The sequence below is a fragment of the Macrosteles quadrilineatus genome, unplaced genomic scaffold, assembly GCF_028750875.1.
Source record: "Macrosteles quadrilineatus isolate MER2022 unplaced genomic scaffold, UCM_ALF_1.0 Scaffold_6__1_contigs__length_79288215, whole genome shotgun sequence".
Lineage (NCBI taxonomy): Eukaryota > Metazoa > Arthropoda > Insecta > Hemiptera > Cicadellidae > Macrosteles > Macrosteles quadrilineatus.
Window position 1 is genome coordinate 68,104,164 of NW_026542599.1, and position 22,319 is coordinate 68,126,482.

Genomic DNA, 22,319 nt, shown 5'->3' on the forward strand with positions numbered 1-22,319 from the left:
AGTTTGAGTCTAGAATAGTCTAGACTAGACGGGGGCAATACTCTAGCTCTAGTTGTACTCTTACAAAGTAACAGTTCCACAACTTACACTGCTGTCTGGTATAAATCTACGTCATGATTTTGTCATGAATCAAAACGATTATGATTCTGTTATTGATTTAAACACATATATTGATTGTAGGGTAAATAAACACCGATTATGATTGTAGAATAAATCAACTCAAGATTATGATTATGATTATGACAAAAACTAAACACACGATTCTAGCATAAATTAAGCACTGTCACAAATCGAACACATCATATTATGACTCTACACAGATTATGATTCTAGCCAAATCAAGATTTTTTAAATACATTACATTAATTTCTAGCCACTAGTTAATCATCATCCTGCTTTGTAAAATATTTCGTGTCCTAATTTCAAATTAAATCAATTCCATATTATATTTTTCCAGCAACTCGGCTGAAAAGCTACAAATAATACCAATTTGTTTACACGTTCCTATACAAGCAAAAGAAATTTACTTCCAAAAATATATTAATTTCATGGTTTTTATAACATGTCGATGGTAAAATCTGCAAATCAAATTCCGTAATTTATTTTACTACAATATAACTTTAAACCAACAAAACTTTACATACATAACTTTACTTTTAACCCGGGAACCGTTCATCATCCCAATACCCTCCACAATAAAATTGCTTACTTTTTAACCTTAACGAATATATCGACCAGCGTAATAGAAAAGTTGCATAGATTGCATGAATATAACCAACAAATCTAGTTCTGATATAAATTCAATTTTTATCGTGAAAGCAGAATCAGCGTCATTTTGCTGCTCATTTTGCTTTTGTCAATAAATGCATTTTATTCTTCGCTAACGAGTCTGATAACTGGATTTTTAAACTGTTTTAGCGAATTTCCCTATAGGGAAGTAGCTATTACCGTAGGTGGCACGGTAAGACCTAGACCCGGGACCGATTTACTTTTTCATTTTGATGTCCCCAGAGGCCAAAAACACTATTCGTTCAAATTTTTATATATGTATATATATATATATAGACTTATATATATATATATATATATATATATATATATACGTCCGTGAACGCGATAACTTGAGTAATTTTTGTCCGATTTTGATGAAATTTGGTTTAAAGGTGTAAAGCGGGATAAACTTGAATGAGTTCGCGAACCAGCACGATCGGACCATGGGAACGGGGCTTTATGGGGGGTTTTATGGGGTAAAAATAGGTTTTTCTCACTTTTGACCCTCAAAACACAAAATTTCCCGATTTCTCTTTAGACCTTTTTAAAGAGCTTAAAATAACAAATAATTTAGTATGTAAAAGTATTTTTGTTTGATTATTAGTAACGGAGAAAATAAAAAAAATTGTAAATTTAAAATTCCCATGTTAATCTTATGGAGAATATTGTCAACTGTTGTAGTTTGCTTGTTTATGGATATATTTTGATCAAACTTGGCAAATTTATTTATTTTGTACTAAGCTATCAATATTTTACTCAAAAACACACTTTATTAGTTTCCTTGTAGCAGCAAACCTAGGTACTCGTTAAACCTAATGTTATTAAAATATATTTAACTGAAAATCTATTCAGACAAATGGAAATTCGCTTGGTCGGCAGGTTTGCTGCGGCGGGGGTATTATTTTCTTGCATCGATTACAGTCACATTGTAATGTTAAAATATATAAATACTAGCTGACCCGGCGAACTTCGTATCGCCTAAGTTATAGGTTTCCCCTAAGACAGACCGATGGAAAGAAAGTACCGTTACGTTTAATTTTCAAGATGATCTCGTTCGCATCGCTCAATCACGTCCTTGTTGAAGTTCGTTCGCTACGCTCACTCACCTTTGGGTTGGAGCTCGTTCGCTGCGCTCACTTGCCTTTAGGTTGGAGCTCGTTCGCTGCGCTCACTTGCCTTTAGGTTGGAGCTCGTTCGTACGCTAACTCGCCTCCAGGTTAGCTCGTTCGCTACGCTCACTCGCCTCCAGGTTGAAGTTTGTTCGCTACGCTCACTCACCTTTTGGTTGCAAATTAGCTGTTGTCGTAAATGTAAAAGAAATAATAGTGCTGCACCCTGTTGGGGGTAATCCTTGTAACTTTAATGCTATTGAACATCATAGAACAGAACCAACTTGTTTAATTGAAACAGCTGTTAAGATTCATTAATTCCATTTCTCATAAGGTTAACATGGGAAACTCCAGAGCCACTGGGGCGGAGCCCTTTTAAGAATTTCGAAACGGGAAATAGTTTACGTCCGATTTGCATACCTACAGAATTTACACACCAAATTTCATTACGATCGGTGAAGTCGTTCCGGAGGAGTTTGCAGACAAACACTGTGACACGAGAATTGTATATATTAGAAGAGATATATAGTAGCCTGTTCTAGGTGTCGTTTTACAATTCAACGCATATTCTTACAGGGATAGCAATACATTAGTTGAAATTTCAAAATCACGTTTCTTCTTATCTCACATTTACGAGATTAGAAACTTTTAGAAGTAAATGTATTATCCGCGCTTCCAAACAAATTGAGGACATACAAGTTATATACCGTAAAAACATTATCTTTTGTTATAAAAAGAGAAAAAGAAACGAGTAAAAATCGTGTAAATAATATAGGTCCTACATTAAAAACTGTGAATCATTAAGTCTTACACAGTACAATGTTCTCTTTAGATTATGAAATCAACTGCGTGGAAATTATATTTTTTGGTCGTGAAATGTAATATATTTAAATGTAAATACGAATTGTAGTTTTTAGCCTAAGACCGATCCAAGTTTTTACAAAAAAAAACAGAAAAAAAAAACGCTCCACTAGACTTAAGTGTATGTATATAGAAAAACATTGAAAAGTGTGTATATCAAGATTAAGTATCACCTTATGTTACGTAAGGTCGTCCTATCACAATAAAGGAGTCTGATAGGTTCTTATATGATTATAAGCATGATCGCCACTTCCCCTCCAGTGCGACTCACCTCACGGTTCTCATAATCATGTCAATTGACGTTGATTGTTCAATCTTTGAGCAAACAAAAAATTATAAGTTGGGTTAGTGTCAACAAATAGGTAGCCTACATTCAGAACTCTCAAAGATCGTGGTGCAAAAAGAACTAGTTGGTTCGCTTCCACGTGTAACAAACGGATACTATACAGTTTGTTGCCAATTTGATAGACAAACAGTTATATCCGTCTATGTAGACGTATGTACGAGTGTATCTTATGTTGGCACGGCAAGCTCCTACCCCTCAGTGCTCTGTCGGCCGACTACGCGCCACACGCATTTCACGCACATCGGGACAGCTGTTTGGGAAGGTGCGTGCGCACGTCACATCCCTTACACTTTATCCTATCCTTCAAGTCACACTTTCACTGGAATACAAGCGCGTTGTCACGGTGGATATCACAAATGTGTTAATTATCCAGGAAAAATATACGAATTGATTTGGTGATGGCTAAAGTGCGTGTGTCTTCTTTTAACAACGATAATTCGAGAATTGGATGAAGTAGTTTTGAAATAATTTTTTTTAATGGTGTTGATAGAGACTTTTATAAAAAAACTAGCTGACCCGGCGAACTTCGTATCGCCTAAGTTATAGGTTTCCCCTAAGACTTTTCAAGATGATCTCGTTCGCATCGCTCAATCACGTCCTGGTTGAAGTTCGTTCGCTACGCTCACTCACCTTTGGGTTGGAGCTCGTTCGCTACGCTCACTCACCTTTGGGTTGGAGCTCGTTCGCTGCGCTCACTTGCCTTCAGGTTAGCTCGTTCGCTACGCTCACTCGCCTCCAGGTTGAAGTTCGTTCGCTACGCTCACTCACCTTTTGGTTGCAAATTAGCTGTTGTCATAAATGTAAAAGAAATAATAGTGCTGCACCCTGTTGGTAATCCTTGTAACTTTAATGCTATTGAACATCATAGAACAGAACCAACTTGTTTAATTGAAACAGCTGTTAAGATTCATTAATTCCATTTCTCATAAGGTTAATATGGGAAACTCCAGAGCCACTGGGGCGGAGCCCTTTTAAGAATTTCGAAACGGGAAATAGTTTACGTCCGATTCGCATACCTACAGAATTTACACACCAAATTTCATAGCGATCGGTGAAGTCGTTCCGGAGGAGTTTGCAGACAAACACTGTGACACGAGAATTTTATATATTAGAATGAAAAATATTATTCCATAAAATCAACGAAACTTTAACAAATCGACCTTTTTCGTTATAATAAACAAACGAAATTAAATTTCGAAGAAAATCATAATAGACCAAATTAAGTTCACAGCAATTGTAAACCCAACAGCTTCAGAAAAATAACCAACCATTTACAACAAATTCCACCATTTACAAAACTACTCTAAATACAGTAACGACCTACAACAATACATTTCCATGCAGACACTTGTAAATTTAACAGCGTACCTTTGGCGAACAAAGAATACCATTTGTTATTCCCTTACGTTAGTTTAAATTAATTACAAGCAATTTACGGAGTAGGGACGTTAAAGTTAACGGTTAGTTTGAATCATGAGTCGCAGTCTGGCTATGAATAACGGGGGAAATCTGAATAATAGATGTTTGCAAGTCTGTGTTTTACTAGTCTAGTATTATTTGTCTGGGAACTGCAGCTCGCTGTGAGTCGTCATTAATTCTGCACAACTGCAGACTAGACTGACACTAGTCAAACATTGCTTTTAATTCCAGGTGAGTTGCTTTGTGTAGTTTTCTTTGGTACACGGTTTTGTTTGTACAAAACGTGTATTCTAAAAGTTTGTTACCGGTCTGAAAATGGATTAGGCTACGTTGAAATATTATTGAGTAATGGTATTTGAATTGAATGATTTGGACTGAAAAATGTATAATACAATATGCTTATTACAAGACAAACTGTAAGACATATTATTTACAGTTTTAAGAAAGTTCAATTTAATTTAAGATGAACAACTGTATTAAACTTGTTTATGTAGAAACAGGCAATTTTATTGAACAGCGACATTCAGAGTGATTTTTTTGTTATTTTACCTATTGGCGTTTTATTAATTCAATTTTAAATCAAACATCAAAAATTAGTTTTTTCTAAATTATTTTACTTTTTTATTATGATTGGAAGTCATCTTCTATTGGCTGTTGCCATAATATGATCAGAATGATAATTTCAATTCTAAAAAAAAAACAAAAAAAAACAGACACCTTAAAAAGTTTTAAATAGTAAAACATGTTTTAGATGATTTAATTTTTTTTTTTAAATTATAAGTAAATGTAGTTGATTTTATCAGTTACCAGATAGTTATACAGGGTGTTTCCAAATTGCCTTGACATATTTTGGGGACTTGTTCCTTGGGCTTTTTTTTAAGGGCTGGAATTGAAATCGAAATGTTCCTTGGGCTAAGACACACATAATACATAACATTCGGTAACACAATTTAATAGGATTTAACTTAAGAGGCTGATGCACAATAAGCTTCAGTTGACGTGCTTGGACCATGAGTCCAAGTCCATCCATTGAGCCATTGAGTCCACCCTCTTACAATCAACTTAAGAGCAGTATGGAGATTGTAGAAAACATTAAAAACTTAGTCATCCAATTTTAACAAACAAGAACTCATTTCATTTGGATTTAAACTCTCTACCATTTTGATCGTGTAACAAACTTTATAAATATTTATGGTTTTCATGAAATTTGAAATTACAGATTTTAAATGGCCGCCATATTAAATTGGCTTGAGATATTGCAACAAAATGTTTTAAGCCCTTTTTACCTTCAAAACTTTTAAATTTCTACGTCGAAAAATACCCAAGGTAATTAAATAAAAGAAATCACAAACAACCGACAGACATAAATCTAGGCATTTTAGACCCATACTTATATGGCATTTTAAGTTTGTCTTAGCCCAAGTAACAAGCCCACAACACATGTCCGGACAATTTGGAAACACATTTGTATAGGGGGTTTAAAGTGTAATATATTAGGTTGAAATATTTATATGCAAATTTTACATTTAAATGATTTTTAACCCCATAATGAAACACAATAATACGATATTAATTATCTTGATGCCACAGACCATTGAATTAGAAATGATTCAGGTTGTACATTCGAGTTCTACCCTTGAACCAAGATAATATACTCACACTCACTCATGTGATAAAATGATCGATTGGTTACAATTAATAATAAAAATAAACAAAGTGTTAATATATTTCTCTTTAATATTCTAAGCTACTAAAAAACGAGAAATAAAACTAGCTCTTGAGCTAGTCGGAGATGGAAACAAATAGAACTCTGACATTGATGTTTCCAAGCGGATAGAGCCTGACAAATTACGTATCTCAGATATAAACAAGAAACTGTAGCGGAACTAGTTGAACTGCAAGAATAAAACTAAAAGACAGCGACCTCGATTCCATACTATCGACTCCGTATTGTACTGCATTTACATTGTTTACGGTACGGCTTGGGTAGCTTGCATGCTGCACGGTTGCTCCTGTAAACAATAAATCATTACCTGCTACATCGCTAACGACAGTCTTGGTTTTGTTTTTTTTTTAGCTAGAGAAAAAACTCGGATAAGGTTGTAATTTTCCAGAAGAATAAATATTCCTAGGACTTGGGAATGTAAGATTTGAATCATTAGGTCACAAATCGCTTTGCTAAAGTTATGGTCAGTAGTCTTTTCAGTATTAATTTTTTTTTACTTTTAGAGAATTTTCCTACAGGGAAGTAGCTATAGCACTATTCGTTCAAAGACTGTCCCAAAAGTCCCGGATCGGTTTAATAACTCCTAAACGAAACTAGCTACAGTAATAATATTTCAGACATGACTCCTGGCTACAAAAAACTATTTTTTGATGTGTTAGTCACTATTTCCCCTGCCCCCAAAAACCAAATTTGGGGGGTTGCCCCAAATTTTGAAATGTAAACCCCTATCGAGTGACCCATAATTTTAAAGGTATCATTAAGCACAACACAACAGCGCACAACACACAACACACACAACAATTACACAACAGCGCAAATCCGAGGTCGATATTTTGCTCCTGTCCAAAAAGGCTCACCTTTTAGTGTTTTTTATGGAAACCGTCCCAAAAGTCCCGGACCGGTTTAATAACTCCTAAACGAAACTAGCTACAGTAATAATATTTCAGACATGATTCCTGGCTACAAAAAACTATTTTTGATGTTTTAGTCACTATTTCCCCTGTCCCCAAAAACCAAATTTTTTTGGGGGGGGGGGGTTGCCCCAAATTTTTAAATGTAATAATAATGTTATAATGTAATAATAAATATATCTTGTTTATGGGAATATTTACTTATAATTGTAAAAAATAAATACAATAAATTAAAACAACTGCAGGAAAAAATATTCCATTAAATCCTACTAATATTATAAATGAGAAAGTTTGGATGTATGGATGTATGGATGTATGTTTGTGACAAGTGAACGCGAAAAATACTGGTCGGATTGGGCTGAAATTTGGCATGATGATAGCTCACATTCCCGATTAACATATAGGCATATTCTTATTTCAAAAATCCTTTCGGGCTCCGCCCCAGTGGCTCTGGAGTTTCCCATGTTAACCTTATGAGAAATGGAATTATTGAATCTTAACAGCTGTTTCAACTAAACAAGTTGGTTCTGTTCTATGATGTTCAATAGCATTAAAGTTACAAGGATTACCAACAGGGTGCAGCACTATTATTTCTTTTACATTTATGACAACAGCTAATTTGCAACCAAAAGGTGAGTGAGCGTAGCGAACGAACTTCAACCTGGAGGCGAGTTAGCGTAGCGAACGAGCTAACCTGAAGGCAAGTGAGCGCAGCGAACGAGCTCCAACCTAAAGGTGAGTGAGCGTAGCGAACGAGCTCCAACCTAAAGGTGAGTGAGCGTAGCGAACGAGCTCCAACCTAAAGGTGAGTGAGCGTAGTGAAAAGGTGAGTGAGCGTAGCGAACGAGCTCCAACCTAAAGGTGAGTGAGCGTAGTGAACAAACTTCAACCAGGACGTGATTGAGCCATGCGAACGAGATAATCTTGAAAATTAAGAAGTTAAACGGGGCAAAGCCCGCGGGTTACAGCTAGTAACACAATATTCCAGTACTTACATAATACACAATGCACATATGACTGTGACAAGCATTTAGTCTACATGATGCTATACAAGTCTGTAAACGACAAGCACTGAATAGAGCCAAAGGAGAATTGAACTAGGTTACATAACATTGAAACATTTCCTGATTTGCAGTTTAGTGATATTGTACAGGTCTCATAACCGTTCATTAATCCATTATCGGGTAAAAATATTTTTTTTGTTAAAATTTGAATAATGATAAATGTTTTTTTATTGTGGTTTAAAATTTTAGGAAAATGAACGTTGAATAGTATAATTCTCAGATATTTTTTAGATAATTTTACAGAGCTAGGCTGCAATTAATTTATGTATTTTAATCAATGGTTGGTATTTAGTTGGAGAAAAAATGTATTCATACAAACTTTTGTTTGTCCTGAGGTAATAATAATTCAAATTTATCCACCAATATTTATTGTTTTAAAATTTCATCGGCCACCAAAGTTGGGATAGGTCAAAGTAATGTTTGGTCACAAAAGTTATGTGGTGCTATATACAACGAGACACTGGCTGGATAAATGCTGTACTCACTCAGGCCCATCTGCATAATACGTTATGTCTACCATACAATGTCTGCACTTGTGGCCATCCCTGCTAACTGTAGACACTAGGTCATAATGTATACGATCTGTCATGACTCTGAAAGGGTTGAGGATGAATGAAAGAGGAATATTATAAAGTTTTGTTCTAAAGTTTAGCACCACTTTGGTAAACATAGTTGCAAAATAGCCCTATAGAGACATTTTTAGATTTTAACAACAATTTTAAATTGCTTACACTTTTTTAGCTCTCTAAATCTCAAAGCTTCATACTTAAAGTAATACTGTTAGGGGTCGATTAGCTCTATAATTTACAACTCAGTCATTGTTGTCCCCGTTATTGTAAGCTGCGAGGAACCTTTAAAAATCCAAAAGTGTCTATTGTGTACATAATTTTTTACGCTCTGAGATTTATAGACTTTAAATTGTGTAATTAATTTAAAACCAAAGTAAATATTTTAAAAATGTCTATAGAGGCAAATTTTGCCACTATGTTTACCAAAGTGGTGTCAAACAAAATTTACAATCTCCTGTTTCAACTGATTCTCACCCTGTGATGATAGGTTGTATGGTTTTTCACTTATAGAGTTTCAAAAGCGTAACAATTATTTAGAATCACCCTGTATTTTAAAGTATTTACTTTACTCACTACAAATTGATGTTAACATATCAGTTTGGTTAGTAAAAGGTCTGTCTGTCTGTATAGAAGTGTCTTCAAAAATGTTTTAGATTTTGTGTTTAACCCTGTCATTGGTAATTTCATATTTTCTAAAGGAACAGTCCAAAACCTGCTCTTGTTCCTATCTAACTTCAGACATTTTGTTAGACAACTTCATTAAATGTTGTTCAAATGTTAACAACTTCATTAAATGTTGTTCAAATGTTAAAAACTTCATTAAATGATGTTCAAATGTTAACGACATCTGGGTCCAGAATCTCTCGCTTAAATCGAACCTGCGAACTTCAGATTTGAAGGTGAGCAATAATCATTCGGCTACCGAGACAATTATAGCTCAATGCACTACTTTGGTGCATGGAATAAAAACGTAATAGTATACAATTTTTCAAAGAAATTTTGAAGAGTCGTAAGTAAATTTTAGCAAACTGATTGCAAATACTTTTGTTTGAAACTTCGAAAAGAAACAGTCAAAACCAAACATATTACATGTATTGTGTGCATCTTGATCTTTGGGTATTTTTGGTGACATTAAGCTACTTATTAATTGTATTAGTTTCTTTGGTATTTGACATCTAGCCGTTTATCTCACTCTATTAAGTTTAGAGAACAAAAATTACAAAAATTAGTTTACTCATTCCACAATTGACTGAGAGTAGGAGTATGCAGATCTGCCGCGCCGGGGGACGGTCTATGACCTGAGAAGCATCTGCAGATAGTGGAATGATCCATCGTCTGCTCTTCCGACCTAATAGTCCCTTGTAATGACTGGCTCAGTTATTGATAGTGCAACTCGCCTCAACAATTAGTTGGCAACTAACTTTATCTATTAACATCTGTTTGCGACCGTTGATAGATACTACCTCGGCTGTCTGGGCTCTGGCAGCAAAACTAATCGTTTGATGTTGGTGTCTGAGTAGTTTTTGAATGTTGTATAATTTTGAAGAAGTAGACTTAAAGTTTAGATTTGGCTTTTATTTATATGTGAAAGTTCAAATCGGATTTTTTGTTACCTGTATAGTAAAGTACTTAAAATAATTAAAGTATGATAAAAAAACCCTTTTTTAATTAATGCATTTTGTACACAGGGTTAGGCTAATGAGTGGACACCCTTTTTTAACTTGAGTTACACAAGAAAAATCTGAATACAATACTTACGTAATTAATATATTGATTAGTGATGGTCAAAACCAGAAATTTCGAATCTCAAAACCGAAACCGAAACTTTAAAAATCGAATCACAAATCTCGAATCACAAAACCTAGGCGCGAAACTTTTTACTTAGCTGGTTACAAGGGTTAAGGTTACAAAAAATTACAGGTAATAATAAAATGTTAAATATGCAATCCAATTGAAAGAGGTCGACTTCTGACACTGACATAATTAATAACATAAATATGTGACAATGAAAAACCTAAAACAACATAATTGTTTATAACATTAAAATAAGTTAAGCTCCTGACACCAACATAAACATGAATATTAGATTAATTAGAACATTTAGTGGTCAATATTTATTTGTGTTTGTTAAATATTGAGTTGTATGTTGTTCCAGTTATAGTATTTAAGATGCCTTTTGAAGTTCAGTATCAGAATACAATTTACTGTTTTCATTACTGTTAATGGTGATCCGTTTTATCTATTGCTACCAGATTGTGTGGAAAGTGGAAACAGTGTTAGACACAATAATAATGACACCAAATATGTCAGTGGTTTCAATAACAAAAGTGCCAAAATCTTAAATTTTGAAACTTTTGAATCTCGAAATCGAAACTTTTCCAAAGTTTTGATGGTTTTGAGATTTGAGATTCGGTTTTGACACATCTCTAATATTGACGTTGTCACTCATTTTACCACTTTTACAAAGTTATTGAAAACATTCTTGCCACCAAGACTGATTGTACAAAAAATATTATAGAAAATATTGCCATGAGTTTGATTATTCATATATCAACACTTTCATTTGATCTACCAGAACTCTTTCTTACACAAGTTAACTGATATCCCTTTATTCTTCAAATCATAATCCTGAGCCAAGGGTGGATTTTCCACAAAACTGATAAATCTATCAACCAGACTTTTCTTGAGTACAACGGTTCACATTGGTTGCACTACTCTTGTCTATGTCTACTGAAATGAAAATAGCATCTTCCTATCTTAACTACACTTAGTGACCAGCTATAATTTAACTTTGATCTTAAGAGAGTTGCAACCTGTTCATTCGGCTTTAAACTTAACATTGGTGAATTCACTTTGTTATACCGAGTACCAAAGGGTCTTGCCAGTGCCTGTCTTGGAAAGTAGCTTTAAAACTTCACTTGAAGACCAGATCTTTTAGACTTGCAATAAGATTACCGGTTTGCATAATCTACAACAGTGTGCTCTTTTATTCAGACCTTGTTTCTTACAATAGTGCACCATTAACTGACTGAGAAACTGTATCAATTTGGAAGTTTGTTGCTCGAGATGTGAAATTTCATCTTATGCAGTGTTTGGTCTTGTCTCGTACATTATTTACCACTAGGGAACCTGTTAAAACTTGCTTTGAGGAAATTGCGTTGTGAAGGTTTTCATAAATTTCTGCTCTCAGTTTGTTTTATCTGATTACTTCTAATGAATGCTAAACACTCCCCTTCAATTTGAGTGAACATGTCTAAAATATGTCGCAACAAAGTTTTTCCAGCATGGCGAACTGAAGAAATTGTTGCCTCACTGATAATTTGTGTGAAGTAAATTCAAGTTGGGTAATTTTATTTCTTTGATTTGAGGCATCCCTCTAAACCAAATGATTTACTCCAAAGGGGAATCCTGAAAAGTAGGGTGATATCAACCATTTAATGTGTACCATTTTTGAAGTATACAACAAACTCTGGGTTATAGTACCAACTGGTAATAGCAGCAACACCTTTGGTAGTTGGTCAAATGTAACGTCTTTTAATGTGTTGTATATCAGGCAGAGTGTCCAGCATCAGCACATTATCACATTGTTCAGTAGAGTTTCTCTTAATACCTGTCCCAAAGTTTTGAAAGCTAAAAAGTATGGATTTATTTGTTGGAATAGGTTAGATAACTCTTGTATAAGATTTGAATCACAATTTTCATTTTGTCTTATTGAACAGTGAATATACCTCTTCTGGAATCAGAAAAATAAACTTGACCGTAGCAACTGTAATTCCGTCGGTGTTATTCCAATTCTATAATGAACTTGACAGTTGAATGCATACACATAAGTTGAAACTTTTTATTTTTGACTTGAAATGTCTTAAATGTCAATAAACTTTGTATACTGTAGACTGGGACGGGTGGCGTCGTCCTGTAATCCAGCTACTAGGAGGCCACGAATTGTGGATATTTATAGGCATGCTCTGTGGATGCGATACTCTCTGGTGTGGATTAACGTCCGCACAAGTGAATACTATGACTATCCGCAGTACTATCCTGATATTTAGACCAATTTTTATATACCAAGGCAAAATAGTGGTTCGGATTCCACTATAAACTGTAGATCCCTTAGTTGCCATTAGCTGTATGGGCTATTAATTAACAGCTGTGTCTAAGGAATATGTCGGCCTTAGTCACTAACAAGACTATAAGATCGCGCCACTCATCCTACACTCATCACCATTCATACTTGGCTTAAAATACCTACTTTGTATGGTCACCATTTCAACAAAAATTATTAAAAGTATAAGTTTGCTTATAAGTGGAACTGGCAATGTAACCTTGCCGTGGTGATAGCAAGAAGTAAAACAGTAATCCATTTGTGTTCTTTCTCAATTCAAGTAGAGCTAGTAACAAAAATGTTAACAATAAAAACATAAGGTCCACCAAGGTTTGGTTTAATCTTTCTTACCACTTGAGCTTATCATAGCCAGGGCATTATTATAGTTTCTACTAAAGGTTTTGAAATGTCTTGATCTGTCAGTGTTACCTGTAAATATTTCTTGCATGTATTCATTTGATGACATTAGGCAAGTTTACTTTACCACCATGACGACTTAATGTGTATATATTCTTCATGTATTTTTTCACTTACAAAATAAGTTGCATTGCAAAACTGGCAAATATTATTTATCTCACCAAGTGAGAGTGTATCTGGGTTCTTTACTGTTGGACCAGGCCTCTCTTATTCTACCCCCTCATACGCATACAATCTCTTATTAATTCTCTCCTCCTCCTGTTTTCAATATTTCTTCTTTAAACTCGAGGCATTTTCTGTTCTTCCAAAAAACTGATTAACATTGGTCTATAACTTCCTGAATATTACAAACATCAACATTCGCTCTCAAAAAAGCTACCGAGTTTCTTTTCATTGACAGCTGTTTTTTAAATGTAAACCAAAAACACAACACTTGCACCATCCAGGTAAGAATCAAGAACAAACGCAGCTCAAAGTGAGGGAATGAGATCGGTACAGTGTTGTGGTAAGTGGGACACTGGGGGCAGAGCAGGACACTTCTAATGTTATGATAAGTAGTAGAATACAAATACAGTAAAGATGTCTTAGTTCAATGGAAAGACCAGGGAGAATAATGGGTGCGGATAGGTTGAATCTTATGAATGTTTAAGTATGAAATCCAATTCTAACAAGCCCTTCTAGAATGTTAGGGAAGCTTAACATTACTAGCAGTTTCCCGTTGGCTTAACCCGACTTGCTCTTGGGTTGTTTTACTATGAACCCGCTGATGCTGTGATTTCCCATACTATGGATCCCCCCCCCCCCCTTAGCAAACAAATCTTTAAATATCGGGTAATAACAAGTAATGATGTTGCGCGTGGCCTACTAACACTCTTACCAGATAATTTCAAACTGCCATAAATTTCCAAATTCATGGATCATCCTTCATGGCGACTTAAGGGCGGTGCCACACCACTATCCCGTTTCGCCAGTCCGGTTAAACAATACCCGTTTGGCGGGATGATTCAAACGCATGGGTTTTAATGGGAGCGGTAACATTGTTGCGGTTGCGGTGAGTCAACGGGATGAAAGGCCGAACTCATGCAGTTAAATGAGAGCAGCCACACTATCCGGTTGTGCCCGCGTTTATCCCTACTGTTGTCCCTATCAACAGTGCTCAGCATGTAATGCTCGCGCTCTTCACTCGGTAGAACAGAAAGGTGTGGCAGGATAATGTTAATGCGGTAAAAACGCATCCCGCTCAACCGCATCCTGCTAAACGGGATAGTGTGGCGCCAGCCTAACAGTGATAGTAAAAATAATGGCTAAGCACTAGCACTTACCTACTAAACAAAAGTAAAGAATCTTGGCATAATACAGGGTGGCGCATAAAGAACGCATGGATTTGAGTTGAGTGGTGAGAGCAATAGGAGCGTGGTGGAGGGACTGGGCCTGGTTGTTTTGTAGGTTAAGGTGTCCAGTTTTAGTAGCAATGGTGCAGAGGTCCGTGGTACATCGGATTTTTGCGGTAGAACATTTATTCAAAAGTAATTAAATCTGTTAAAACTGTTCAAGGCTTTTCTGCACAAAGTTCAATGTTCCGTGAGTCCTGAAAAAAGTACGGTAAGGCCCAAAAATAACGAAAGTTACACCAAACGTTAAGTTTCAAATCGTGCAGTGGTTTTTGATGCAATTCTTTTGGGTCTTCTGCTGCCAAATAGTGCCAGTTTTGCTTATTGACATAACTATCCAAATGAAACTGCGCTCCATCATTAACATCACACACAAAACGCCATCAGTGGCAAGAACATCAACCATTCTCTCAAAACAGTTTCCATTTTCGTAATCACGTTCATAAATCTTCTGTTCGATCATAATTTTGTAAGGATGAAATTTTAACTCGTCTTTCAGGTTGCCCTGCAACGAGCGTCAAGACAAGCACACAGTTGGAGCGCATCGCCTAGTGTAACAGACGCCCTTACTCTGTCGACATTTTGTGGAGTTCGCGCCGTGCAAGGACAACCAAACCACTTCTGCTTCATAACTGATTCAATTGTGCGAAAAGGAGCTATCCAACAAAGTATTGTGTTGCGATCGGGTTTTGTTTTGAACCATTGAACTATGCACGGAGAAGCCATTGAACAGTTATATCAGATTCATTATTTTTTAATAAATGTTCTACAGCAAAAACGTGATGCGTCAGGTTGATTGCACCATTGCTACTAAAACTGGACGCCCTAACCTACAAAACAACCAGGCCCAGTCCCTCCACGGACGCTTTTATTGCTCTTACCACTCAACTCAAATCCATGCGTTCTTTATGCGCCACCCTGTATATCATTCAACTCTTCACTTACTTGGGATATTTTAGTTAGGAAGACAAGAAAACAAGTGTTTGCACATACTGTACATTCACTGATTACAGAATTTTTTGCCACAACAAACTAAACTAAATTTGATCAAATCACTTGTACTATCCCACTTCAATTACTGCAACTCATTGATCAATGACATGACTGTGACTCAGGCGGGTATGCTCCAGCGGTCACAGAATTACTGATTAAGATTTGTCTATTGTCTGCAACGTGAGGAGAGGAGCATATCACGCCATACTACTTCGAGGCACACATCTTGAAATTAAATTATCAAAGATCCATACAAATTTTGTCATTCGGTTTTTGAATTTTTAAAACAGGTTTCCTAAAATATTTTACACCTGATTTTAAATTTGTAAAATTTATTTAATTTGCCAATTTTGCCTTCTTTGATCAAATTGCAATTCCCTCATCATGTGACCACAGGTCTCCTGTTGTCACCACTTTTCGTCTGTGGAACCCCTTCACATTAAAACCATTGAAAAACGTTCCCAGTTTGTGGCGGCACAGAAAAATCTCTTAACAGATTAGGTTAGCGTGTTCTACGTTTGCGGCAAAGTCTAAACATCCCCGCTATATCGAATACATCACAATAGTCTCCCACGATCCCGACAAAATCCTGTACATCTCAGCGATTGGGAAGATATCATTTCGCAAAATCTTTCACAGACATCCAGCACATGATAATTGAGCAAAAGACTTGGCTTCCCTATGTCAAAACTTCATTTTGTCCAGGTCACAGAAGTAATGAGAAAATGTACATTGAAGCATATTGAAAGCGATTGTCTAGCGAGGTTATTTAAGTATAAGATCGCTGCAGCCACAATATACCTTCCTGCGTTCTTTTTACCTCCCTCTCCGCTGTCTTTGATATCTTTTCTTTCTAGCAATCTTACAGCGGTACGGCCTTTATGATACATGCTTCGAACTTTGAACTAAAACTGAAATTTGGTTAAACCCAAAATTCAATTGTGGAACTGTTTAACCACTTAACTTGAGGCAAATTTGTTGATGAAAATGTAAAAAAACTCACCGGCTCAGTAATCCCTTTGGCAGAATCTTTACCCAGCCCCTGGCCTTTACTCCAGCCCATCTTGGACAGCATCTTGAATCCTTTGTTGTTGCTCTGGATAGACCTGGGAAAATCATCTTGTTTCAAGACCATAAAAAACAACTCTGAGACCAAGGAATGGTATAGGATTCTTAGCTAATTAATTGTCTACACATTTCACAAAAAAAAACCAACTAAATATCATATAGGTGAAATGCCCCTGATGCAGCAAACCAGCAGACTAAGGGAATTTCAATTTGTCTGATTGGACTTTAATAAAATATTTTCATAAACAAGTCATATTTATTCCCCAAATTAAATAACATTACTTTACCAAGTACTTAGGTTTTCTGGTACAGGGAAGGTAAAAATTCTTTAAAATACCCCCGCCGCAGCAAACCTGCAGACTAAGCGAATTTCCATTTGACTGATTGGAATTACACTGAAATGTCTACTTAAAAATATAACATTTATTCCCGATTTAAATAGAATTAGTTTAACAAGTACTTAGGTTTGCTGCATCAGGGAGGGTAAAACTGTTTTTTTTTGTAAAATGTTAATAGTTAGTAAGAAATAAAAACATTTTCCAAATTTGATCAAAATATGTTCATAAACAAGCAAACTACAACAGTTTACTCATTCTCCATAAGAATAACATGGGAATTTTAAATTTACAATTTTTTGGAATTTTCTCCGTAACCATTAGGTGCATAATAACGCTTCAATATACTAAATTATTTGTTTTTTGAAGCTCTACAAAATGGTTTGGAAATCAATTGCTAAATTTTATGTTTTTTGGGTCAAAATTGGGAAAAACCTATTTTTGCCCCATAAAACCCCCCGTAAACACCCGTTCCCATGGTCCGATCATGCTGGATCGCGAACTCGTTCGAATAGACTTAGGTTTACACGTTTGTACCAAATTTCATCAAAATCGGATCATTTTTGCTCGAGTTATCGTGCTGACGGACACATATATATATATATACTAGCTGACCCGGCGAACTTCGTATCGCCTAAGTTATAGGTTTCCCCTAAGACAGACCGATGGAAAGAAAGTACCGTTACGTTTAATTTTCAAGATGATCTCGTTCGCATCGCTCAATCACGTCCTGGTTGAAGTTTGTTCGCTACGCTCACTCACCTTTGGGTTGGAGCTCGTTCGCTACGCTCACTCACCTTTAGGTTGGAGCTCGTTCGCTGCGCTCACTTGCCTTCAGGTTAGCTCGTTCGCTACGCTAACTCGCCTCCAGGTTGAAGTTCGTTCGCTACGCTCACTCACCTTTTGGTTGCAAATTAGCTGTTGTCATAAATGTAAAGGAAATAATAGTGCTGCACCCTGTTGGTAATCCTTGTAACTTTAATGCTATTGAACATCATAGAACAGAACCAACTTGTTTAATTGAAACAGCTGTTAAGATTCATTAATTCCATTTCTCATAAGGTTAACATGGGAAACTCCAGAGCCACTGGGGCGGAGCCCTTTTAAGAATTTCGAAACGGGAAATAGTTTACGTCCGATTCGCATACCTACAGAATTTACACACCAAATTTCATAACGATCGGTGAAGTCGTTCCGGAGGAGTTTGCAGACAAACACTGTGACACGAGAATTTTATATATTAGATATATATAAATATATATATATATGAATTTGAACGGATGGTGTTTTTGGCCTCTAGGGACCTCAAAACGAAAAAAAAAAAAATCGGTCCCGCGTCCAGGTCTTACCATGAGTACTACGGTAATAGCTTATTCCCTATATGGGAAATTCGCTAAAAATACCCTTTATCAGCCACTCAGACGTTTAAATAAAAAAAAACTGTGAATTTCTCATAGCTGATACAAACTAGATTGTGTAAGGTCAGGCGTTATGTATAACGCCAGTTCTTGAAAACTAAGTCTACAAAAAATATAGGACAAATTAACTTTGGTAAGTTAAGTCTTTGTTATGCGAATAGGCCATGTTAATAGGTTAACAAGTTTGAATGATGTTGAGTCGACAAAGCCTGTTGGACTTGTGTATGGTTGATTAAAGTCGCAATCCATTTTACATTTGGAACCTTGTCACGACTAGTCCATTACCATGGAACAGCTCACTAGAGATTTAATCCAAAAATGGTATGAGAAAATTCTGTTTAGAAATTAGATGTAAAATTGCTAAGTAAGGAGTATCATAGTTCTTACTTTTGACCTTTTAAAAGATTGAGATAAAGTGGAACCAATAAACCTTAATTCCAGAAGCTAAATAAGATAATTTGAAAGATGCTCAATATATTATAAATAAATCAGAAGGTACACACATTTCTTTCTATTTATTTTTCTATTTACTCAATCTATATCACGTAGTGATTCAGTGCTGATTCAGCCTCCAAACTTTCCTATTTACTGTAAACAGTAAAACTCATACTCACTGGTGTACTGAAGCAGCCTCTGTCTTGACATTGTGATCCAGTGATCCGATGGTCTTCCGCCTCTCTTCTGCCCTGTAAACCAAATTAGAAATGTAAAAGATAAAATAATCCATTTGTTTTATCAACACGTTCGTAGTGGCATGGGAGCAATTGCTCCCACACAGAACCCTAATGCCATCCTGGTGGGTGCGCTCGCTCTCAAGCTGCAATGCGCCACACTATGATTTAAGCCAGGATTAGAACTAGAAATCTGAAACTTCCCACAGCACTGCTCAATAGTATACTGTATTTTGTAACAATGTGGTTTTGCACTGGACAGTGCTGCTTAGATGGTAGTCGTGGTGCTTTCAGTAACTAAATCACTAGTCAGTGTCAAGGTCGAGCACTTTCGCAACTGTTTTGGTGTTAGTTTTTCTTCCAAAATGTCGGACCCAGATGATCTGGCCTTTGTATTTAGTGACGAGGAAGGTGATTGGACAAGTGATGATGAAACTGACGATAGTAGTGAGAATCTGAGTGATGATGAAGATGTGGTGATTCAGGATGGCTGTGAGGCACACGGAAACCACTGCTGCTATGAACATATTAAACTTTTATATCTCCTCTCTGGGCTTTTAAATTCATTGAAAGGTTTCTTATTCATCTTGGTTTACACTCTTGAAATCTTATGGTTTTACACGTCTACTCAGCTGATTAAATCAGATGAAATAAAATACAAGGGTTGACTGTAAGTTAAAGTCTCCTTCGAACTCCCATTGCAGCAAAGTGTGTATTCAAATCTGAGACCAACGTTGCCTTCTTTAGGTTCTTGTTTTCTTTACCTACTTCATCCCTACTATTGTAGCAAGTGTTGAACCCTGTTTAGCAATTAGTCTTGTCTCAGTAGCCCAAAGGATAAATAAAATAGGCTAGGGGAAAATCTATGCTTCTGCCAAGTAAGAATCGCGTTTAATGATTAGGTTTCTTTGAGAAAAGAGGATCAACCCTAATTGAAATCCTTTACTTGTTATTGGATGTGTATGCAGAAAAGAGTTTAGACATAGTAAATGTGCACAAGTGACCAAGAGAGTTCGGAGAAGGCTGTACACATTTGCTTGAGGCTAGCAGTGGGTGATAATCAGTTTTCATTGAGTAAGTGAAAGTTGAGGCATCTTTGCTTCCTGCTTGTCTTGAGTACCAGGGTATACCATAGTAGATAATCCTATAGATACATTCCTTATCAGCATTTTGTCGTTCAGTCACACCACAGTCCTTAAACAACATTTCCCGCAACTTTGATCACTCATTCAAACGAGACTGATAAATGACCGCAGCCGGCTTACACCATAAAAACATTACTGATATTGTGCAGATGTTACTAACACCTTTAAACTCCCTCACTCTTTATGCATATTTTATATGTCCAAACACTGTACCAAGTCTGTCAAATTTGTTGCAAAATCTCTCTTTGACTTAGGGTTTTGAGGTTAACTTGATTCAACACTGAGTTTTACCAGTCCTCATTTACAGTTAATCTTATATGAAATTAAGATAATTTAAGCAAAATAGTGTTTTGTGAATGAAAGAAGCAATGTTTCTTTACAAAACTATCAAATAAGTATTTATTTTTATTGAATCATTTGGGTCCGCGGAATTGGCTAACTCTGGAACTCGCTAACCCCATGTTAAACGCCCTATCTTCAAATTTGGTCGATGAGAGGAACTCGCTAACTTGTTCGGTTTCGGAATTGGCTAACTCCGGAAACCGCTAACCCGCTCTAGAGCCGGGTTAGCGAATTCCGTCCTCGTACGGAAGTCGCTAACTCGGTCCCTAGGCGGAACTCGCTAACTCCCAATCAGAAGCCTCGCGGGCCGTCCAATGGGAGCCAAGCACGAATATTTTTGGCCAGTGTTGCCGAAAGTGTAGTACCTATATCGTATCGGTACTATAATGTCGTATCCTACGATTAATTAGGAGTAAGAGCAACGTACACAATAAAAGCAATATATTTATAAGTATGTTTAACATTGTTCTTATGATTATTAGGGTGGAAAATGCATTATAGTCTTACCATAGACTAACCAACACAAGTAAACTTTACATCCCATTGTAAACTTTGAAGCTCGTTTTTCGTGTCTAGTTCATGTCCGGTGACACTGATCGCTAGTGTCAACAAAATTGTGTTTCATTTATTTTATAGTTAACTTCATGATTTGTTCTTTACTGTTTGGTTATATAACTAGGGGACGTGTTATTAGTTGTGATTAGAACGTTTTATTTGGCTAAACGAGGTTTTAAATTACTGAAAACAAGAAACAATTGTAAACAAAACACGACCTCTAAAGACAGTGCACCGGACAGAACTAACAATAAAACTGTCTTCAGCTGATCCATAAGGATGAAAAATGTACTAATATAAGGGAGTATGTTTTATACGTGGGTTTCTTACTTAAATTGTAGCATAGATAAAACATGATTGTAGCTTATTGGTATGCAAAAAGATAAAAATGCACATTTAATATGGATCTATTACATGTTATGAAATGTCTATTTTCGTAGTCCGCCATTTGTTTCTTTTATTCGAATAAATACCATTTTGTGAACTTCTGCAAATAAAATTTTTGAGTTCGTATTTTATATACTGGGCTTGTAACCTTGAATCATAAATCATAATACAATTTACACGCTAAACGTCATAACAGAATTACATTGTAGTGGTAATGTATTTTTAAATAGAGCTATTGAATTTAAATAAAATGTATCGATACATTATAAAGTAGTAGGCCTAATGTATTCATGGATTGCATTAAAAATTAGTCCATGCATAAATACAACTTGTAAATTTCTTTTATCGTAGGCTATTAGTGTAGAACCCGGGTCATCCTCTTAATTGTTTTGAATTAATATTAATTTTACGTCTTTCAGTAGGCCTACTTTTTTAAAGTCTGGAGTTTTTCTCCAGGCTGGTTCTAAATGGACCCAGGCGTTCTTGTTTGTTACAATTCTTATGAATGGTGGCTATAGTTAAAATATTTGATCTTATCCAAAACAAAGCTATTGTCTATTGTGAGGCTTAGTACCGGGGAACGGTGAACCGAGCAATGGCTTGGTATACTGTAGTTTATATCGATTGTGAAAGCAATATAAAGGAAACCCAACACTCAAATCTGGAAAATCCGTCAATTCGTTTATTAAGAATCGTGAATTAAAATAACCCTGTCACGT

The 22,319-nt window shown here is 35.9% G+C and overlaps 1 protein-coding gene across 3 annotated transcripts in view; it reads right to left on the reverse strand.

The window, feature by feature from the left end:
* Window positions 1-22,319, reverse strand: part of LOC128996538 (angiogenic factor with G patch and FHA domains 1) — a 57,427-nt gene that overhangs the window by 9,993 nt on the left and 25,115 nt on the right. For all 3 annotated transcript variants that reach the window (XM_054421925.1, XM_054421928.1, XM_054421927.1), the window contains 2 exons: window positions 19,115-19,186; window positions 16,683-16,785 (listed from right to left, as the gene is read on the reverse strand). In XM_054421925.1, the coding sequence (XP_054277900.1) occupies window positions 16,683-16,785; window positions 19,115-19,186 (175 nt within the window). The remainder of the gene's footprint in view (window positions 1-16,682; window positions 16,786-19,114; window positions 19,187-22,319) is intronic.